The following is a 20,968-nucleotide window of genomic DNA, read 5'->3' as shown; positions in this document are numbered from 1 at the left end:
GTCTTACCCTGTCCGTTTGAAGTGTCTTACCCTGTCCGTTTGAAGTGTCTTACCCTGTCTGTTTGAAGTGTCTTACCCTGTCAGTTTGAAGTGTCTTACCCTGTCAGTTTGAAGTGTCTTACCCTGTCAGTTTGAAGTGTCTTACCCTGTCAGTTTGAAGTGTCTTACCCTGTCAGTTTGAAGTGTCTTACCCTGTACGTTTGAAGTGTCTTACCCTGTACGTTTGAAGTGTCTTACCCTGTACGTTTGAAGTGTCTTACCCTGTACGTTTGAAGTGTCTTACCCTGTACGTTTGAAGTGTCTTACCCTGTACGTTTGAAGTGTCTTACCCTGTACGTTTGAAGTGTCTTACCCTGTCAGTTTGAAGTGTCTTACCCTGTCAGTTTGAAGTGTCTTACCCTGTACGTTTGAAGTGTCTTACCCTGTACGTTTGAAGTGTCTTACCCTGTACGTTTGAAGTGTCTTACCCTGTACGTTTGAAGTGTCTTACCCTGTACGTTTGAAGTGTCTTACCCTGTACGTTTGAAGTGTCTTACCCTGTACGTTTGAAGTGTCTTACCCTGTACGTTTGAAGTGTCTTACCCTGTCAGTTTGAAGTGTCTTACCCTGTCAGTTTGAAGTGTCTTACTCTGTCCGTTTGAAGTGTCTTACCCTGTCTGTTTGAAGTTCATGTTCAATGATCTAGGACAGAGGGAAAACATTACACACAATGATTACCTTATATCTCATTTTGATATACATTTTTAAAAAGGATCCTGGATATGTTCTGTGCCCTCCCATCCCAGATCATAGCCCGGGTGAGTATGGACAACAGGACCAGAGCCTTGGTGCAGGGCATCCAGAAAGCCACAGACATGAATATCCACACCAGCCGTGTGGAGGAGCTTAGCCTGCATCTTCTGGAGTACCCTGAGACACGTGGCGTGGCCGTCAAGGTGTGGGGCTGTTTTTGTAGACAATGTAAACTTCAATCCTTGTAGATATACTGTGGGTATATTTACATTCATATTTTAGCCATGTAGCAGAAGCTCTGATAGACCAACTTCCAATCAGTGCATTCAACTAAGATGGGTACATGTAGAAGTGTGTGAATTTGCTGAAGTGAATCCCCCCCAGGAGAGGGTGATCCCGTGCCTGTTGCGTCTGAGGCAGACCAGAGACCCCCGGCTCCAGGCTGCAGTGAGAGAGGCCCTGGCCCTGGTGGGATACACAGACCCTGTGAAGGGCCAGGGTATACGGATCCTGGCCATCGATGGAGGGGGGACCAGGGGACTGGTAGCCCTGCAGACCCTACACAAACTGCAGACACTGACGGGCAAACCCATCTACCAGCTGTTTGACTACATCTGTGGGGTCAGCACAGGTAGGCTGTTTCACTAAGCTCCCTGTATTTTCTACAACATGATATCGGTCCACACTACTAGGGCTGGTTTCCCAGACAGATCAGGCCTAGTCCTGAGAACATAACCCATTGAGCATTCTTTTAGGCCAAGACTAGGTTTCATTTATGTCTGAGAACCCAGTCACTTGTGTTTAATGAAAGGCACTATACAGTCCAGTCTTAAAATCAAAATGTCAGGGCCTCCCGAGTGGAGCAGCGCTTGAGGCGTCATTACAGACCGGCTGCGACCGGGAGACCCATGAGGCAACGCACAATTGTCCCAGCATCGTCCGGGTTAGGGGAGGGTTTGGGCCTGGCGCATGTACTCTGACACGGTCGCCAGCTGTATGGTGTTTCCTCTGACACGTTGGTTCGGCTGGCTTCCGGGTTAAGCGAGCTGTGTGTCAAGAGGCAGTATGGCTTGGCGGGGTCGTGTTTCGGAGGACGCATGGCTCTCAACCTTCACCTCTCCCTCTGTACGGGAGTTGCAGCGATGGGACAAGACTGTAACTACCAATTGGATATCACGATATTGGGGAGGATAATCCTTTTTTTTAAATCTGAAAGTCCTGTTTGGCACGTGGCATCTTAACACGATGAACCCCTGTCCCTCAGGTGCCATCCTGGCCTTCATGTTGGGGGTGTTCCAGATTCCTCTGGATGATTGTGAGGAACTCTACAGGAAGCTGGGTTCTGATGTGTTCAAACAGAACGTCATCGTGGGAACCGTCAAGATGGGCTGGAGCCACGCCTTCTACGACAGCCAGATCTGGGAGAACATCCTCAAGTGAGTACAGTACCCTGCTGCTCCGACTAGTATACTGTCATGTCAGTACCCTGCTGCTCCGTCTAGTATACTGTCATGTCAGTACCCTGTTATGTCAGTACCCTGCTGCTCCATCTAGTATACTGTCGTGTCAGTACCCTGCTGCTCCGACTAGTATACTGTCATGTCAGTACCCTGCTGCTTCGTCTAGTATACTGTCATGTCAGTACCCTGCTGCTCCGTCTAGTATACTGTCATGTCAGTACCCTGCTGCTCCGTCTAGTATACTGTCATGTCAGTACCCTGCTGCTCCGTCTAGTATACTGTCATGTCAGTACCCTGCTGCTCCGTCTAGTATACTGTCATGTCAGTACCCTGCTGCTCCATCTAGTATACTGTCATGTCAGTACCCTGCTGCTCCGTCTAGTATACTGTCATGTCAGTACCCTGCTGCTCCGTCTAGGATACTGTCGTGTCAGTACCCTGCTGCTCCGTCTAGGATACTGTCGTGTCAGTACCCTGCTGCTCCGTCTAGGATACTGACGTGTCAGTACCCTGCTGCTCCGTCTAGGATACTGTCGTGTCAGTACCCTGCTGCTCCGTCTAGGATACTGTCGTGTCAGTACCCTGCTGCTCCGTCTAGGATACTGTCGTGTCAGTACCCTGCTGCTCCGTCTAGGATACTGTCATGTCAGTACCCTGCTGCTCCGTCTAGGATACTGTCGTGTCAGTACCCTGCTGCTCCGTCTAGTATACTGTCATGTCAGTACCCTGCTGCTCCGTCTAGGATACTGTCATGTCAGTACCCTGCTGCTCCGTCTAGGATACTGTCATGTCAGTACCCTGCTGCTCCGTCTAGTATACTGTCATGTCAGTACCCTGCTGCTCCGTCTAGTATACTGTCATGTCAGTACCCTGCTGCTCCGTCTAGTATACTGTCATGTCAGTACCCTGCTGCTCCGTCTAGTATACTGTCATGTCAGTACCCTGCTGCTCCGTCTAGGATACTGTCATGTCAGTACCCTGCTGCTCCGTCTAGGATACTGTCATGTCAGTACCCTGCTGCTCCGTCTAGTATACTGTCATGTCAGTACCCTGCTGCTCCGTCTAGTATACTGTCATGTCAGTACCCTGCTGCTCCGACTAGTATACTGTCATGTCAGTACCCTGCTGCTCCGTCTAGGATACTGTCATGTCAGTACCCTGCTGCTCCGTCTAGGATACTGTCATGTCAGTACCCTGCTGCTCCGTCTAGTATACTGTCATGTCAGTACCCTGCTGCTCCGTCTAGGATACTGTCATGTCAGTGGTAAAATATCTTGACAGTGTAGTCTGACCTATGAAAATCATGTTCTTATTTTGGAGCATGTAAATTGCAGTATAATTTTGTCTGATTTGATAATGGAGTGCTGAATGTTTTGTGTGTAACAGGGAGAGAATGGGAGAAGGCCTCATGGTCGAGACAGCCCGGGATCCAAAATGCCCAAAGGTGAGGTTTGATCTATACATCACTTTAACAACCATACACTTACACAGGGAACAAAGACTTAATCAAGTCCATATCGACGGGTAGGCTGACGAGTCACCAAAATGATATGTACGCATCGGTACGGCTGGATGGCCTGCGTTGTTATGATCCTGGATGGTCACATAGCAACAATGACAAGAAGTTGCCATGTAGGGAGTCCTAGGCTGCTCGTTTAGTCTCATTGTGTCTTGTTCTTGACACCATGTCTTGTTTTGACTCATGTCATGTCAATGCTAATGGGGCTAAAATCCGCTAGCTAGCTAATCAACAACTGTAACGATTCATTTAAGAGACAACAAGTGCTCATTGAAAACATAAATACATTTGCACAATAAACATTGGAGACTAAATATACTTTACATGTTGTTAACAATCTAAGCCAACCCGTCTGTTGTGCACGTTGGTTTTGTTGCTAACCAACCCATCTCTTCTCTCATGAACACGTCTTCATTTAGTTCATGCCTCTGTTCCTCCTCTAGGTGTCAGCAGTGAGCACCATAGTGAACAGGGGTCTGCCTCTGAAGGCCTATGTGTTCAGGAACTACAGCATGCTACCAGGGGTCCGGTCCCACTACATAGGAGACTGTAAACACAAGATGTGGCAGGCCATCAGAGCCTCCTCAGCCGCCCCAGGGTACTTCCAGGAGTATACACTGGGAAAAGACCTGCACCAGGTAACCAATTCATCTATCTCTGTATGTGTAGCTTTAGTACTCTCTCTCTGTTTATCTACCTCAGCCTCTCTCTTTCTCTGTTTATCTACCTCAGCCTCTCTCTGTTTATCTACCTCAACCTCTCTTTCTTTCTCTCTGTTTAGCTACATCAACCTCTCTGTTTATCTACCTCAGCCTCTCTCTGTTTATCTTCCTCAGCCTCTCTCTGTTTATCTACCTCAGCCTCTCTCTGTTTATCTACCTCAGCCTCTGTGTTTATCTACCTCAGCCTCTCTCTGTTTATCTACCTCAACCTCTCTCTTTCTCTCTGTTTATCTACCTCAACCTCTCTCTTTCTCTCTGTTTATCTACCTCAACCTTTCTCTATCTACCTTAACCTCTCTCTTTCTCTCTGTTTATCTACCTCAGCCTCTCTCTCTCTTTATCTACCTCAACTTCTCTCTCTCTGTTTATCTACCTCAACTTCTCTCTCTCTCTCTGTTTATCTACCTCAACTTCTCTCTCTCTCTCTGTTTATCTACCTCAACCTCTCTCTCTCTCTCTCTGTTTATCTACCTCAACCTCTCTCAATTCAATTCAATTCAATTCAAGGGCTTTATTGGCATGGGAAACATGTGTTAACATTGCCAAAGCAAGTGAGGTAGACAACATACAAAGTGAATATATAAAGTGAAAAACAACAAAAATGAACAGTAAACATTACACATACAGAAGTTTCTCTCTCTCTCTCTCTGTTTATCTACCTCAACCTCTCTCTCTCTCTCTCTGTTTATCTACCTCAACCTCTCTCTCTCTCTCTCTGTTTATCTACCTCAACCTGTCTCTTTCTCCCTGTTTATCTACCTCAACCTGTCTCTCTCTCTGTTTATCTATCTCAACCTCTCTCTCTCTCTGTTTATCTACCTCAACCTCTCTCTCTGTTTATCTACCTCAACCTCTCTCTCTGTTTATCTACCTACACCTGTCTCTCTCTCTGTTTATCTACCTCAACCTGTCTCTCTCTCTGTTTATCTACCTCAACCTGTCTCTCTCTCTGCTTATCTACCTCAACCTGTCTCTCTCTCTGTTTATCTACCTCAACCTGTCTCTCTCTCTGTTTATCTACCTCAACCTCTCTTTCTCTCTATCTACCTCAACCTCTCTCTCTCTCTCTCTCTATCTACCTCAACCTCTCTCTCTCTCTCTCTCTCTCTCTCTATCTACCTCAACCTGTCTCTTTCTCCCTGTTTATCTACCTCAACCTGTCTCTTTCTCCCTGTTTATCTATCTCAACCTCTCTCTCTCTCTGTTTATCTATCTCAACCTCTCTCTCTCTCTGTTTATCTACCTCAACCTCTCTCTCTCTGTTTATCTACCTCAACCTCTCTCTCTCTGTTTATCTACCTCAACCTCTCTCTCTCTGTTTATCTACCTCAACCTGTCTCTCTCTCTCTGTTTATCTACCTCAACCTGTCTCTCTCTCTCTGTTTATCTACCTCAACCTGTCTCTCTCTCTCTGTTTATCTACCTCAACCTGTCTCTCTCTCTCTGTTTATCTACCTCAACCTCTCTCTCTCTCTCTCTGTTTATCTACCTCAACCTCTCTCTCTGTTTATCTACCTCAACCTGTCTCTCTCTCTGTTTATCTACCTCAACCTGTCTCTCTCTCTGTTTATCTACCTCAACCTGTCTCTCTCTCTGTTTATCTACCTCAACCTGTCTCTCTCTCTGTTTATCTACCTCAACCTCTCTCTCTCTCTCTCTGTTTATCTACCTCAACCTCTCTCTCTGTTTATCTACCTCAACCTCTCTCTCTCTCTGTTTATCTACCCTCAACCTGTCTCTTTCTCCCTGTTTATCTACCTCAACCTGTCTCTTTCTCCCTGTTTATCTACCTCAACCTGTCTCTTTCTCCCTGTTTATCTATCTCAACCTCTCTCTCTCTCTGTTTATCTATCTCAACCTCTCTCTCTCTCTGTTTATCTACCTCAACCTCTCTCTCTCTGTTTATCTACCTCAACCTCTCTCTCTCTCTGTTTATCTACCTCAACCTCTCTCTCTCTGTTTATCTACCTCAACCTCTCTCTCTCTGTTTATCTACCTCAACCTCTCTCTCTGTTTATCTACCTCAACCCCTCTCTCTCTCTGTTTATCTACCTCAACCTCTCTCTCTCTCTGTTTATCTACCTCAACCTCTCTCTCTCTCTGTTTATCTACCTCAACCTCTCTCTCTCTCTCTCTCTCTCTCTCTGTTTATCTACCTCAACCTCTCTCTCTCTCTCTCTCTCTCTCTCTCTCTCTGTTTATCTACCTCAACCTCTCTCTCTCTCTCTCTCTCTCTCTCTGTTTATCTACCTCAACCTCTCTCTCTCTCTCTCTGTTTATCTACCTCAACCTGTCTCTCTCTCTCTCTCTGTTTATCTACCTCAACCTGTCTCTCTCTCTCTCTCTGTTTATCTACCTCAACCTGTCTCTCTCTCTCTCTCTGTTTATCTACCTCAACCTGTCTCTCTCTCTCTCTCTGTTTATCTACCTCAACCTGTCTCTCTCTCTGTTTATCTACCTCAACCTGTCTCTTTCTCTGTTTATCTACCTCAACCTGTCTCTTTCTCTGTTTATCTACCTCAGCCTCTCTCTTTCTCTATTACCCCTCTCTCTTTGTCTCTCTGTCTCTATGATCTCTCCCTGACTGTCACTCATTTACCCAACACTTCTCGCAAATCAATACACTTTCAGTACACTTCCTGATAGTCCTCTCCGAGGCCTGAGGCCATTAACTGTAGGGCCGTAGTGTGTGTTTCTGTGTGTTAAATTAGCCCGTTCTCTCAGCTGGAGATGCAGAGAGTAAATGTAGAGCATCTCTCTCTCTGTTCCATTTCAATTCAATTCAAATTTAAGGGGCGTCATTGTCATGGGAAACATATGTTAACATTACCAAAGCAAGTGAAGTAGATAATAAACCAAAGTGAAATAAACAATAAAGAATGAACAGTAAACATTACACTCACAGAAGTTCCAAAATAATAAAGACATTTGTCTATAAACAGTGTTGTAACGATGTGAAAATAGTTAAAGTACAAAATGGAAAATAAATCATAATAATAATCTTGCTGCTGTGATGTCACACTGTGGTATTTCACCCAGTAGATATGGGAGTTTATCAACATTGGATTTGTTTTCGAATTCTTTGTGGATCTGTGTAATCTGAGGGAAATATGTGTCTCTAATATGGTCATACATTGGACAGGATGTTAGGAAGTGCATTTCAGTTTCCACCTCATTTTGTGGGCAGTGGGCACATTGTCTGTCTTCTCTTGAGAGCCATGTCTGCCTATGACGGCCTTTCTCAATAGCAAGGCTATGCTCACTGAGTCTGTACATAGTCAAAGCTTTCCTTAAGTTTGGGTCAGTCACAGTGGTCAGGTATTCTGCCACTGTGTTCTCTCTGTTTAGGGACAAATAGCATTCTAGTTTGCTGTTTTTTTTGTAACTTGACACATTGGGAAAAAATGATCTTTTTGTTTTCTCATGATGTGGTTGGGTCTAATTGTGTTGCTGTCCTGGGGCTCTGTGGGGTCTGTTTGTGTTTGTGAACAGAACTCTCACTCACTCTCACTTCAAACACGCATATCAAAGACTGAGCCCCCCTGTGATGGAGAAGGGTTCCTGTAGGTGCTGCTGTCTGTAGGGGAATGGCAGGACAGTGACTCTTGATGAAAGAGGATATCTGATGTATAGCCAACCCTCTGTCAGGTTGAACCTCAACAGCCTATTTGTTTGTCTATTTTCTAGGTCAACAAAATGGTATTTGACCTGTGTAATTTGGATGCCACTCTGTTGACCTGCTTTAGTTTTGTTTGGTTGTAGACTGTACACCTGCGTCATAGATCAAAAGCTATTTCCTGGATGTTGGTTTGTTTCAGGAAGTAGGAAGTCAGAGCTAAGTGCAAAGCAAGCTCTCTTCTCAGAGCCTTAGAAATCTCCATGGCAACCAGTGAATATTCTATCTACCCGACCAAGTGGGTTTGGGCCTCCCTCCATCTGGGCAGAGCCCTTAGACAGCCGTTCTTTAACCTTTACCCAGAGTCTGAAAGGAGAGGTCGCTGCCTGCCTGCCCCACAGTCCCTTTGATCAGCCATTCATAAAGGAGCACAGTGCCCTGCCACACACACTCCAATCATTTATTGATATTTAAACACGTACCACACGCACACGCCACAGGATTAGTCGGAGTGAGATCTGTGTGTGTGGAGAGAGATGGATGATTTGGTGACGTGCTTTATATACTGTGTGCCACTGTGTTTTGGCCCTGTTTCCCTTGTCTCAAAAGCTTCACAACAGACCAAAGAGGAGAGTGTAGACTAGAGATGTATTCAAAGTCCACAGCTCTTGACTCGCCTCTTCAGAGAGCTGGGTTGTTTTTGGAGTTTTCTCTACTGATCAATGGACATATTTGGTCGTTTTAATGTGGCAGTAATCATTTGAATCCTTAGTTTGTCACGAGACTTGGCTGTTATCTTGGATGAACCTCCTTTTAATCATTGAACTTCCTGCTTCAACATTTTGATAAGGCGAAGTCCATTTCATGACACAATGCTTTCATTATCCATAATGTCCCTTTAGCTCCCTGTCCCTTCTCTGACAATGCTACATACCCAGTGGACTGACCTAACTAATATGCTATTACATAGTCAATAGACTCTTATCACTAATCCCTTTATGTTCTGTTTCATGTATTGTGTGTGTGTGTGTGTGTGTGTGTGTGTGTGTGTGTGTGTGTGTGTGTGTGTGTGTGTGTGTGTGTGTGTGTGTGTGTGTGTGTGTGTGTGTGTGTGTGTGTGTGGATTAACATGCAAGTAGCAGCTTTAACTCTTGGCTGAGAAACCGGTTGACAGCTGAACTCCCTCTGCTCTCAGTCAGTCCGGATGGAGACGCCCGCCAGCCCACCGGCCTACCAGCCCGTCCATAAAAAAATCTGTGTTTTAAAGGGGAATGGAAACACTAGGCTTTAGAACACCAGCTAACAGCTCTGAGATGTACTCAGACCAGGACCTCTGCATGCATTAACCAGCTAACTGCTCTGAGATGTACTCAGACCAGGACCTCTGCATGCATTAACTAGCTAACTGCTCTGAGATGTACTCAGACCAGGACCTCTGCATGCATTAACCAGCTAACTGCACTGAGATGTACTCGGACCATGACCTCTGCATGCATTAACCAGCTAACTGCACTGAGATGTACTCAGACCAGGACCTCTGCATGCATTAACCAGCTAACTGCACTGAGATGTACTCAGACCAGGACCTCTGCATGCATTAACCAGCTAACTGCTCTGAGATGTACTCAGACCATGACCTCTGCATGCATTAACCAGCTAACTGCACTGAGATGTACTCAGACCAGGACCTCTGCATGCATTAACCAGCTAACTGCACTGAGATGTACTCAGACCAGGACCTCTGCATGCATTAACCAGCTAACTGCTCTGAGATGTACTCAGACCATGACCTCTGCATGCATTAACCAGCTACATTTGCTGGTGTCAAACCGTATATGAAAACATGATACATATTTTGAAAGCTGAGAAACAGCCCTTTCAAATGATATGACAAATTGGTACCACAGCCATCAAATGGTAATCAGTCAAGAAAAAGTAGTTTTTTCCCCCAAACTGCCACACAACTTCCTAATGAAGATGGAGAAAAAGTTAAATCATATTGAGTGTTTCGTGTTCTGTAAGGATGGATCATCTGGAATCAGAATAGTGTTCTGTAAGGATGGATCATCTGGAATCAGAATAGTGTTCCGTGTTCTGTAAGGATGGATCATCTGGAATCAGAATAGTGTTCTGTAAGGATGGATCATCTGGAATCAGAATAGTGTTCCGTGTTCTGTAAGGATGGATCATCTGGAATCAGAATAGTGTTCCGTGTTCTGTAAGGATGGATCATCTGGAATCAGAATAGTGTTCCGTGTTCTGTAAGGATGGATCATCTGGAATCAGAATAGTGTTCCGTGTTCTGTAAGGATGGATCATCTGGAATCAGAATAGTGTTCCGTGTTCTGTAAGGATGGATCATCTGGAATCAGAATAGTGTTCCGTGTTCTGTAAGGATGGATCATCTGGAATCAGAATAGTGTTCCGTGTTCTGTAAGGATGGATCATCTGGAATCAGAATAGTGTTCCGTGTTCTGTAAGGATGGATCATCTGGAATCAGAATAGTGTTCCGTGTTCTGTAAGGATGGATCATCTGGAATCAGAATAGTGTTCCGTGTTCTGTAAGGATGGATCATCTGGAATCAGAATAGTGGTCCGTGTTCTGTAAGGATGGATCACCTGGAATCAGAATAGTGTTCCGTGTTCTGTAAGGATGGATCATCTGGAATCAGAATAGTGTTCTGTAAGGATGGATCATCTGGAATCAGAATAGTGTTCTGTAAGGATGGATCATCTGGAATCAGAATAGTGTTCCGTGTTCTGTAAGGATGGATCATCTGGAATCAGAATAGTGTTCTGTAAGGATGGATCATCTGGAATCAGAATAGTGTTCTGTAAGGATGGATCATCTGGAATCAGAATAGTGTTCTGTAAGGATGGATCATCTGGAATCAGAATAGTGTTCTGTAAGGATGGATCATCTGGAATCAGAATAGTGTTCCGTGTTCTGTAAGGATGGATCATCTGGAATCAGAATAGTGTTCCGTGTTCTGTAAGGATGGATCATCTGGAATCAGAATAGTGTTCCGTGTTCTGTAAGGATGGATCACCTGGAATCAGAATAGTGTTCCGTGTTCTGTAAGGATGGATCATCTGGAATCAGAATAGTGTTCCGTGTTCTGTAAGGATGGATCACCTGGAATCAGAATAGTGTTCCGTGTTCTGTAAGGATGGATCATCTGGAATCAGAATAGTGTTCCGTGTTCTGTAAGGATGGATCATCTGGAATCAGAATAGTGTTCCATGTTCTGTAAGGATGGATCATCTGGAATCAGAATAGTGTTCCGTGTTCTGTAAGGATGGATCATCTGGAATCAGAATAGTGTTTTGTGTTGTGTAAGGATGGATCATCTGGAATCAGAATAGTGTTCCGTGTTCTGTAAGGATTGATCATCTGGAATCAGAATAGTGTTCCGTGTTCTGTAAGGCTTGATCATCTGGAATCAGAATAGTGTTCCGTGTTCTGTAAGGCTGGATCATCTGGAATCAGAATAGTGTTCTGTAAGGATGGATCATCTGGAATCAGAATAGTGTTCTGTAAGGATGGATCATCTGGAATCAGAATAGTGTTCTGTAAGGATGGATCATCTGGAATCAGAATAGTGTTCCGTGTTCTGTCAGGATAGATCATCTGGAATCAGAATAGTGTTCTGTAAGGATGGATCATCTGGAATCAGAATAGTGTTCTGTAAGGATGGATCATCTGGAATCAGAATAGTGTTCTGTAAGGATGGATCATCTGGAATCAGAATAGTGTTCCGTGTTCTGTAAGGATGGATCATCTGGAATCAGAATAGTGTTCCGTGTTCTGTAAGGATGGATCATCTGGAATCAGAATAGTGTTCCGTGTTCTGTAAGGCTTGATCATCTGGAATCAGAATAGTGTTCCGTGTTCTGTAAGGATGGATCATCTGGAATCAGAATAGTGTTCCGTGTTCTGTAAGGATGGATCACCTGGAATCAGAATAGTGTTCCGTGTTCTGTAAGGATGGATCATCTGGAATCAGAATAGTGTTCCGTGTTCTGTAAGGATGGATCATCTGGAATCAGAATAGTGTTCCGTGTTCTGTAAGGATGGATCATCTGGAATCAGAATAGTGTTCCGTGTTCTGTAAGGATGGATCATCTGGAATCAGAATAGTGTTCCGTGTTCTGTAAGGATGGATCATCTGGAATCAGAATAGTGTTCCGTGTTCTGTAAGGATGGATCATCTGGAATCAGAATAGTGTTCCGTGTTCTGTAAGGATGGATCATCTGGAATCAGAATAGTGGTCCGTGTTCTGTAAGGATGGATCACCTGGAATCAGAATAGTGTTCCGTGTTCTGTAAGGATGGATCATCTGGAATCAGAATAGTGTTCTGTAAGGATGGATCATCTGGAATCAGAATAGTGTTCTGTAAGGATGGATCATCTGGAATCAGAATAGTGTTCCGTGTTCTGTAAGGATGGATCATCTGGAATCAGAATAGTGTTCTGTAAGGATGGATCATCTGGAATCAGAATAGTGTTCTGTAAGGATGGATCATCTGGAATCAGAATAGTGTTCTGTAAGGATGGATCATCTGGAATCAGAATAGTGTTCTGTAAGGATGGATCATCTGGAATCAGAATAGTGTTCCGTGTTCTGTAAGGATGGATCATCTGGAATCAGAATAGTGTTCCGTGTTCTGTAAGGATGGATCATCTGGAATCAGAATAGTGTTCCGTGTTCTGTAAGGATGGATCACCTGGAATCAGAATAGTGTTCCGTGTTCTGTAAGGATGGATCATCTGGAATCAGAATAGTGTTCCGTGTTCTGTAAGGATGGATCACCTGGAATCAGAATAGTGTTCCGTGTTCTGTAAGGATGGATCATCTGGAATCAGAATAGTGTTCCGTGTTCTGTAAGGATGGATCATCTGGAATCAGAATAGTGTTCCATGTTCTGTAAGGATGGATCATCTGGAATCAGAATAGTGTTCCGTGTTCTGTAAGGATGGATCATCTGGAATCAGAATAGTGTTTTGTGTTGTGTAAGGATGGATCATCTGGAATCAGAATAGTGTTCCGTGTTCTGTAAGGATTGATCATCTGGAATCAGAATAGTGTTCCGTGTTCTGTAAGGCTTGATCATCTGGAATCAGAATAGTGTTCCGTGTTCTGTAAGGCTGGATCATCTGGAATCAGAATAGTGTTCTGTAAGGATGGATCATCTGGAATCAGAATAGTGTTCTGTAAGGATGGATCATCTGGAATCAGAATAGTGTTCTGTAAGGATGGATCATCTGGAATCAGAATAGTGTTCCGTGTTCTGTCAGGATAGATCATCTGGAATCAGAATAGTGTTCTGTAAGGATGGATCATCTGGAATCAGAATAGTGTTCTGTAAGGATGGATCATCTGGAATCAGAATAGTGTTCTGTAAGGATGGATCATCTGGAATCAGAATAGTGTTCCGTGTTCTGTAAGGATGGATCATCTGGAATCAGAATAGTGTTCCGTGTTCTGTAAGGATGGATCATCTGGAATCAGAATAGTGTTCCGTGTTCTGTAAGGCTTGATCATCTGGAATCAGAATAGTGTTCCGTGTTCTGTAAGGATGGATCATCTGGAATCAGAATAGTGTTCCGTGTTCTGTAAGGATGGATCACCTGGAATCAGAATAGTGTTCCGTGTTCTGTAAGGATGGATCATCTGGAATCAGAATAGTGTTCCGTGTTCTGTAAGGATGGATCATCTGGAATCAGAATAGTGGTCCGTGTTCTGTAAGGATGGATCACCTGGAATCAGAATAGTGTTCCGTGTTCTGTAAGGATGGATCACCTGGAATCAGAATAGTGTTCCGTGTTCTGTAAGGATGGATCATCTGGAATCAGAATAGTGTTCCGTGTTCTGTAAGGATGGATCATCTGGAATCAGAATAGTGTTCTGTAAGGATGGATCATCTGGAATCAGAATAGTGTTCTGTAAGGATGGATCATCTGGAATCAGAATAGTGTTCCGTGTTCTGTAAGGATGGATCATCTGGAATCAGAATAGTGTTCTGTAAGGATGGATCATCTGGAATCAGAATAGTGTTCCGTGTTCTGTAAGGATGGATCATCTGGAATCAGAATAGTGTTCTGTAAGGATGGATCATCTGGAATCAGAATAGTGTTCTGTAAGGATGGATCATCTGGAATCAGAATAGTGTTCCGTGTTCTGTAAGGATGGATCATCTGGAATCAGAATAGTGTTCTGTAAGGATGGATCATCTGGAATCAGAATAGTGTTCCGTGTTCTGTAAGGATGGATCATCTGGAATCAGAATAGTGTTCCGTGTTCTGTAAGGATGGATCATCTGGAATCAGAATAGTGTTCCGTGTTCTGTAAGGATGGATCATCTGGAATCAGAATAGTGTTCTGTGTTCTGTAAGGCTTGATCATCTGGAATCAGAATAGTGTTCCGTGTTTTGTAAGGCTTGATCATCTGGAATCAGAATAGTGTTTCGTGTTCTGTAAGGATGGATCATCTGGAATCAGAATAGTGTTCCGTGTTCTGTAAGGCTTGATCATCTGGAATCAGAATAGTGTTCCGTGTTCTGTAAGGATGGATCATCTGGAATCAGAATAGTGTTCCGTGTTCTGTAAGGATGGATCACCTGGAATCAGAATAGTGTTCCGTGTTCTGTAAGGATGGATCATCTGGAATCAGAATAGTGTTCCGTGTTCTGTAAGGATGGATCATCTGGAATCAGAATAGTGTTCCGTGTTCTGTAAGGATGGATCATCTGGAATCAGAATAGTGTTCCGTGTTCTGTAAGGATGGATCATCTGGAATCAGAATAGTGTTTCGTGTTCTGTAAGGATGGATCATCTGGAATCAGAATAGTGTTCCGTGTTCTGTAAGGCTGGATCATCTGGAATCAGAATAGTGTTCTGTAAGGATGGATCATCTGGAATCAGAATAGTGTTCTGTAAGGATGGATCATCTGGAATCAGAATAGTGTTCTGTAAGGATGGATCATCTGGAATCAGAATAGTGTTCCGTGTTCTGTCAGGATAGATCATCTGGAATCAGATTAGTGTTCCGTGTTCTGTAAGGATTGATCATCTGGAATCAGAATAGTGTTCCGTGTTCTGTAAGGCTGGATCATCTGGAATCAGAATAGTGTTCTGTAAGGATGGATCATCTGGAATCAGAATAGTGTTCTGTAAGGATGGATCATCTGGAATCAGAATAGTGTTCTGTAAGGATGGATCATCTGGAATCAGAATAGTGTTCCGTGTTCTGTCAGGATAGATCATCTGGAATCAGAATAGTGTTCCGTGTTCTGTAAGGCTTGATCATCTGGAATCAGAATAGTGTTCCGTGTTCTGTAAGGCTGGATCATCTGGAATCAGAATAGTGTTCTGTAAGGATGGATCATCTGGAATCAGAATAGTGTTCTGTAAGGATGGATCATCTGGAATCAGAATAGTGTTCTGTAAGGATGGATCATCTGGAATCAGAATAGTGTTCTGTAAGGATGGATCATCTGGAATCAGAATAGTGTTCTGTAAGGATGGATCATCTGGAATCAGAATAGTGTTCCGTGTTCTGTAAGGATGGATCATCTGGAATCAGAATAGTGTTCCGTGTTCTGTAAGGATGGATCATCTGGAATCAGAATAGTGTTCCGTGTTCTGTAAGGATGGATCATCTGGAATCAGAATAGTGTTCCGTGTTCTGTAAGGATGGATCATCTGGAATCAGAATAGTGTTCCGTGTTCTGTAAGGCTTGATCATCTGGAATCAGAATAGTGTTCCGTGTTCTGTAAGGATGGATCATCTGGAATCAGAATAGTGTTCCGTGTTCTGTAAGGATGGATCATCTGGAATCAGAATAGTGTTCCGTGTTCTATAAGGCTTGATCATCTGGAATCAGAATAGTGTTCCGTGTTCTGTAAGGCTTGATCATCTGGAATCAGAATAGTGTTCCGTGTTCTGTAAGGATGGATCATCTGGAATCAGAATAGTGTTCCGTGTTCTGTAAGGATGGATCATCTGGAATCAGAATAGTGCTCCGTGTTCTGTAAGGATGGATCATCTGGAATCAGAATAGTGCTCCGTGTTCTGTAAGGATGGATCATCTGGAATCAGAATAGTGTTCCGTGTTCTGTAAGGATGGATCATCTGGAATCAGAATAGTGTTCCGTGTTCTGTAAGGCTTGATCATCTGGAATCAGAATAGTGTTCCGTGTTCTGTAAGGATGGATCATCTGGAATCAGAATAGTGTTCCGTGTTCTGTAAGGCTTGATCATCTGGAATCAGAATAGTGTTCCGTGTTCTGTAAGGCTTGATCATCTGGAATCAGAATAGTGTTCCGTGTTCTGTAAGGATGGATCATCTGGAATCAGAATAGTGTTCCGTGTTCTGTAAGGCTTGATCATCTGGAATCAGAATAGTGTTCCGTGTTCTGTAAGGCTTGATCATCTGGAATCAGAATAGTGTTTCGTGTTCTGTAAGGATGGATCATCTGGAATCAGAATAGTGTTCCGTGTTCTGTAAGGATGGATCATCTGGAATCAGAATAGTGTTCCGTGTTCTGTAAGGATGGATCATCTGGAATCAGAATAGTGTTTCGTGTTCTGTAAGGATGGATCATCTGGAATCAGAATAGTGTTCCGTGTTCTGTAAGGCTTGATCATCTGGAATCAGAATAGTGTTTCGTGTTCTGTAAGGATGGATCATCTGGAATCAGAATAGTGTTCCGTGTTCTGTAAGGATTGATCATCTGGAATCAGAATAGTGTTCCGTGTTCTGTAAGGCTTGATCATCTGGAATCAGAATAGTGTTCCGTGTTCTGTAAGGATGGATCATCTGGAATCAGAATAGTGTTCCGTGTTCTGTAAGGATGGATCATCTGGAATCAGAATAGTGTTCCGTGTTCTGTAAGGATGGATCATCTGGAATCAGAATAGTGTTCTGTGTTCTGTAAGGCTTGATCATCTGGAATCAGAATAGTGTTCCGTGTTCTGTAAGGCTTGATCATCTGGAATCAGAATAGTGTTTCGTGTTCTGTAAGGATGGATCATCTGGAATCAGAATAGTGCTCCGTGTTCTGTAAGGCTTGATCATCTGGAATCAGAATAGTGTTCCGTGTTCTGTAAGGATGGATCATCTGGAATCAGAATAGTGTTCCGTGTTCTGTAAGGATGGATCATCTGGAATCAGAATAGTGTTCCGTGTTCTGTAAGGATGGATCATCTGGAATCAGAATAGTGTTCTGTGTTCTGTAAGGCTTGATCATCTGGAATCAGAATAGTGTTCCGTGTTCTGTAAGGCTTGATCATCTGGAATCAGAATAGTGTTTCGTGTTCTGTAAGGATGGATCATCTGGAATCAGAATAGTGTTCCGTGTTCTGTAAGGATGGATCATCTGGAATCAGAATAGTGTTCCGTGTTCTGTAAGGCTTGATCATCTGGAATCAGAATAGTGTTCCGTGTTCTGTAAGGATGGATCATCTGGAATCAGAATAGTGTTCCGTGTTCTGTAAGGATGGATCATCTGGAATCAGAATAGTGTTCCGTGTTCTGTAAGGATGGATCATCTGGAATCAGAATAGTGTTCTGTAAGGCTTGATCATCTGGAATCAGAATAGTGTTCCGTGTTCTGTAAGGCTTGATCATCTGGAATCAGAATAGTGTTTCGTGTTCTGTAAGGATGGATCATCTGGAATCAGAATAGTGTTCCGTGTTCTGTAAGGATGGATCATCTGGAATCAGAATAGTGTTTCGTGTTCTGTAAGGATGGATCATCTGGAATCAGAATAGTGTTCCGTGTTCTGTAAGGATGGATCATCTGGAATCAGAATAGTGTTCCGTGTTCTGTAAGGATGGATCATCTGGAATCAGAATAGTGTTCTGTAAGGATGGATCATCTGGAATCAGAATAGTGTTCTGTAAGGATGGATCATCTGGAATCACAATAGTGTTCTGTAAGGATGGATCATCTGGAATCAGAATAGTGTTCCGTGTTCTGTAAGGATGGATCATCTGGAATCAGAATAGTGTTCCGTGTTCTGTAAGGATGGATCATCTGGAATCAGAATAGTGTTCCGTGTTCTGTAAGGATGGATCATCTGGAATCAGAATAGTGTTCCGTGTTCTGTAAGGATGGATCATCTGGAATCAGAATAGTGTTCCGTGTTCTGTAAGGATGGATCATCTGGAATCAGAATAGTGTTCCGTGTTCTGTAAGGCTTGATCATCTGGAATCAGAATAGTGCTCCGTGTTCTGTAAAGATGGATCATCTGGAATCAGAATAGTGTTCCGTGTTCTGTAAGGCTTGATCATCTGGAATCAGAATAGTGTTCTGTAAGGATGGAGGTCTTTGAGGATCTTCTAGGTGTTAGCGGGGTGAACAGGCCGTGGCTCGGGTGGCTGAGGTCTTTGAGGATCTTCTAGGTGTTAGCGGGGTAAACAGGCCGTGGCTCGGGTGGCTGAGGTCCTTGATCTTCTAGATGTTAGCGGGTGAACAGGCCGAGGCTCGGGTGGCTGAGGTCCTTGATGATCTTCTAGATGTTAGCGGGTGAACAGGCCGTGGCTCGGGTGGCTGAGGTCCTTGATCTTCTAGATGTTAGCGGGGTGAACAGGCCGTGGCTCGGGTGGCTGAGGTCCTTGATGATCTTCTAGATGTTAGCGGGTGAACAGGCCGTGGCTCGGGTGGCTGAGGTCCTTGAGGATCTTCTAGGTGTTAGCGGGGTGAACAGGCCGTGGCTCAGGTGGCTGAGGTCCTTGGTGATCTTCTTGTCCTTCATGTGACACCGGGTGCTGTAGATGTCCTGGGCAGACAGTGAGCCCCCGGTTAATGCGTTGGACTTACCATAACACCTGCTATGGTTGTATAGTACTGGTTCTATAGTAGAGTCATGGTGAACTAATACACAGTGATCTGGTATATTTAAACATGTAGCTAGTCTGGCTCGGCCACGTGCTGCAGTTTAGTTCACTGGTGTTTGTTTTACTGGCATGAATGTTGTTCCATCATAAATACACTGACGGAGAGGATACGTCCCAAATGCCACCCTATTCTCTATATAGTGCAGTACTTTTGACCATAACCCTATAGTAGTGCACTACATAGGGAATAGGGTGCTATTTGTGGGACACCCAGAGTCTAGAGGGGAGATGAGCAGAGCGTGGCTCCCAGTTCGACCTCCCCAGTGTTCAAGAGGAAATGGGACAGAAAATGTCATCTCTTCTGCCTCAGCTGAATGCAACATGTCCTCCCTCCCAGTCCCGGTCATCTACCCATCCGGACACAGCTAAACAATGAGACTAGAGCCAGTACATCCATTTTGTGCTAGTGTTGTGTTAGGATATCATGAAGAGAAGCTGAGAAGCCTCAGTCAGGGACTCTCAGGCTGGATTTAAATGAGCAGGTGTGTTTGTTATAGATAAATGACCTGCTGTTATGGGGATTTAAATGAGCAGGTCTGTTTGTTACAGATAAATGACCTGCTGTTATGGGGATTTAAATTAGCAGGTTGGTTTGTTATAGCTAAATTACCTGCTGTTATGGGGATTTAAATGAGCAGGGTTGTTTGTCATAGCTAAATGACCTGCTGTTATGAGGATTTAAATGAGCAGGTTGGTTTGTTATAGCTAAATGACCTGCTGTTATGGGGATTTAAATGAGCAGGTTTGTTTGATATAGCTAGCTAAATGACCTGCTGTTATGGGGATTTAAATGAGCAGGTTGGTTTGTTATAGCTAGATAAATGACCTGCTGTTATGGGGATTTAAATTAGCAGGTTGGTTTGTTATAGCTAGCTAAATTACCTGCTGTTATGGGGATTTAAATGAGCAGGTTGGTTTGTTATAGCTAAATGACCTGCTGTTATGGGGATTTAAATGAGCAGGTTGGTTTGTTATAGCTAAATGACCTGCTGTTATGGGTATTTAAATGAGCAGGGTTGTTTGTTATAGCTAGCTAAATGACCTGCTGTTATGGGGATTTAAATGAGCAGGGTTGTTTGTTATAGCTAAATGACCTGCTGTTATGGGGATTTAAATGAGCAGGTTGGTTTGTTATAGCTAAATGACCTGCTGTTGTAATGGGGATTTCATTCCAAGCTCATGGCCAAATTATCTTGTGAAATTATGACATTGCCTTTTTCTAGTAAACTGAAATTCCAATTTCCTTGTTGAAAAGCAATGAGAAAACATGAGAATTTAATCGTTTTTTTTTATTTTACTTCTTGACTCCAACACAGATATAGGCCAAGGTTTGTTGGCTTGTATATGGTGATTGGAAGGTTGACCCTCATTAAGGCTATGTGACCATAAGGGTCAGGGAATAGAACCAGCTGGCGTAATGGAATAATGTGGCGTGGAGACCTTTGGATCAACACTCACTACCAGGACTATTATATGGGGAGCGGTTGGCTCAGTGATGAAGAACATAGACAAGCATATTTCTAGCATTGTTTATTTGAATAATACTAACAAGTAGAAGTCGACCGATTATGATTTTTCAACGCCGATACCGATTATTGGAGGACCAAAAAAGCCGATACCGATTAATCGGCCAATGTAATAATTTTTTAATGACAATTACAACAATACTGAATTAACACATATTTTAAATTAATATAATACATCAATAAAATCAATTTAATCTCAAGTAGATAATGAAACATGTTCAATTTGGTTTAAATAATGCAAAAACAAAGTGTTGGAGAAGAATGTAAAAGTGCAATATGTGCTATGTAAGAAAGCTAACATTTAAGTTCCTTGCTCAGAACATGAGAACATATGAAAGCTGGTGGTTCCTTTTAACATGAGTCTTCAATATTCCCAGGTAAGAAGTTTTAGGTTGTAGTTATTATAGGAATTATAGGACTATTTCCCTCTATCCCATTTGTATTTCATTAACCTTTGACTATTGGGTGTTCTTATAGGCACTTT

At 43.3% G+C, this 20,968-nt stretch overlaps 1 protein-coding gene across 1 annotated transcript in view; it reads left to right on the top strand.

Moving 5' to 3' along the window:
• The window catches only part of LOC109886443 (calcium-independent phospholipase A2-gamma-like), a 41,075-nt gene that overhangs the window by 3,424 nt on the left and 16,683 nt on the right, over window positions 1-20,968 (top strand). Inside the window, exons 3-7 of the mRNA XM_031815620.1 lie at window positions 786-935; window positions 1,117-1,363; window positions 1,997-2,168; window positions 3,579-3,636; window positions 4,155-4,349. Coding sequence (XP_031671480.1) covers window positions 786-935; window positions 1,117-1,363; window positions 1,997-2,168; window positions 3,579-3,636; window positions 4,155-4,349 — 822 coding nt within the window. The remainder of the gene's footprint in view (window positions 1-785; window positions 936-1,116; window positions 1,364-1,996; window positions 2,169-3,578; window positions 3,637-4,154; window positions 4,350-20,968) is intronic.

The sequence above is a fragment of the Oncorhynchus kisutch genome, unplaced genomic scaffold (assembly GCF_002021735.2).
Source record: "Oncorhynchus kisutch isolate 150728-3 unplaced genomic scaffold, Okis_V2 Okis09a-Okis19a_hom, whole genome shotgun sequence".
Classification (NCBI taxonomy): domain Eukaryota; kingdom Metazoa; phylum Chordata; class Actinopteri; order Salmoniformes; family Salmonidae; genus Oncorhynchus; species Oncorhynchus kisutch.
This window is presented reverse-complemented; position numbering and strand designations above follow the sequence as displayed.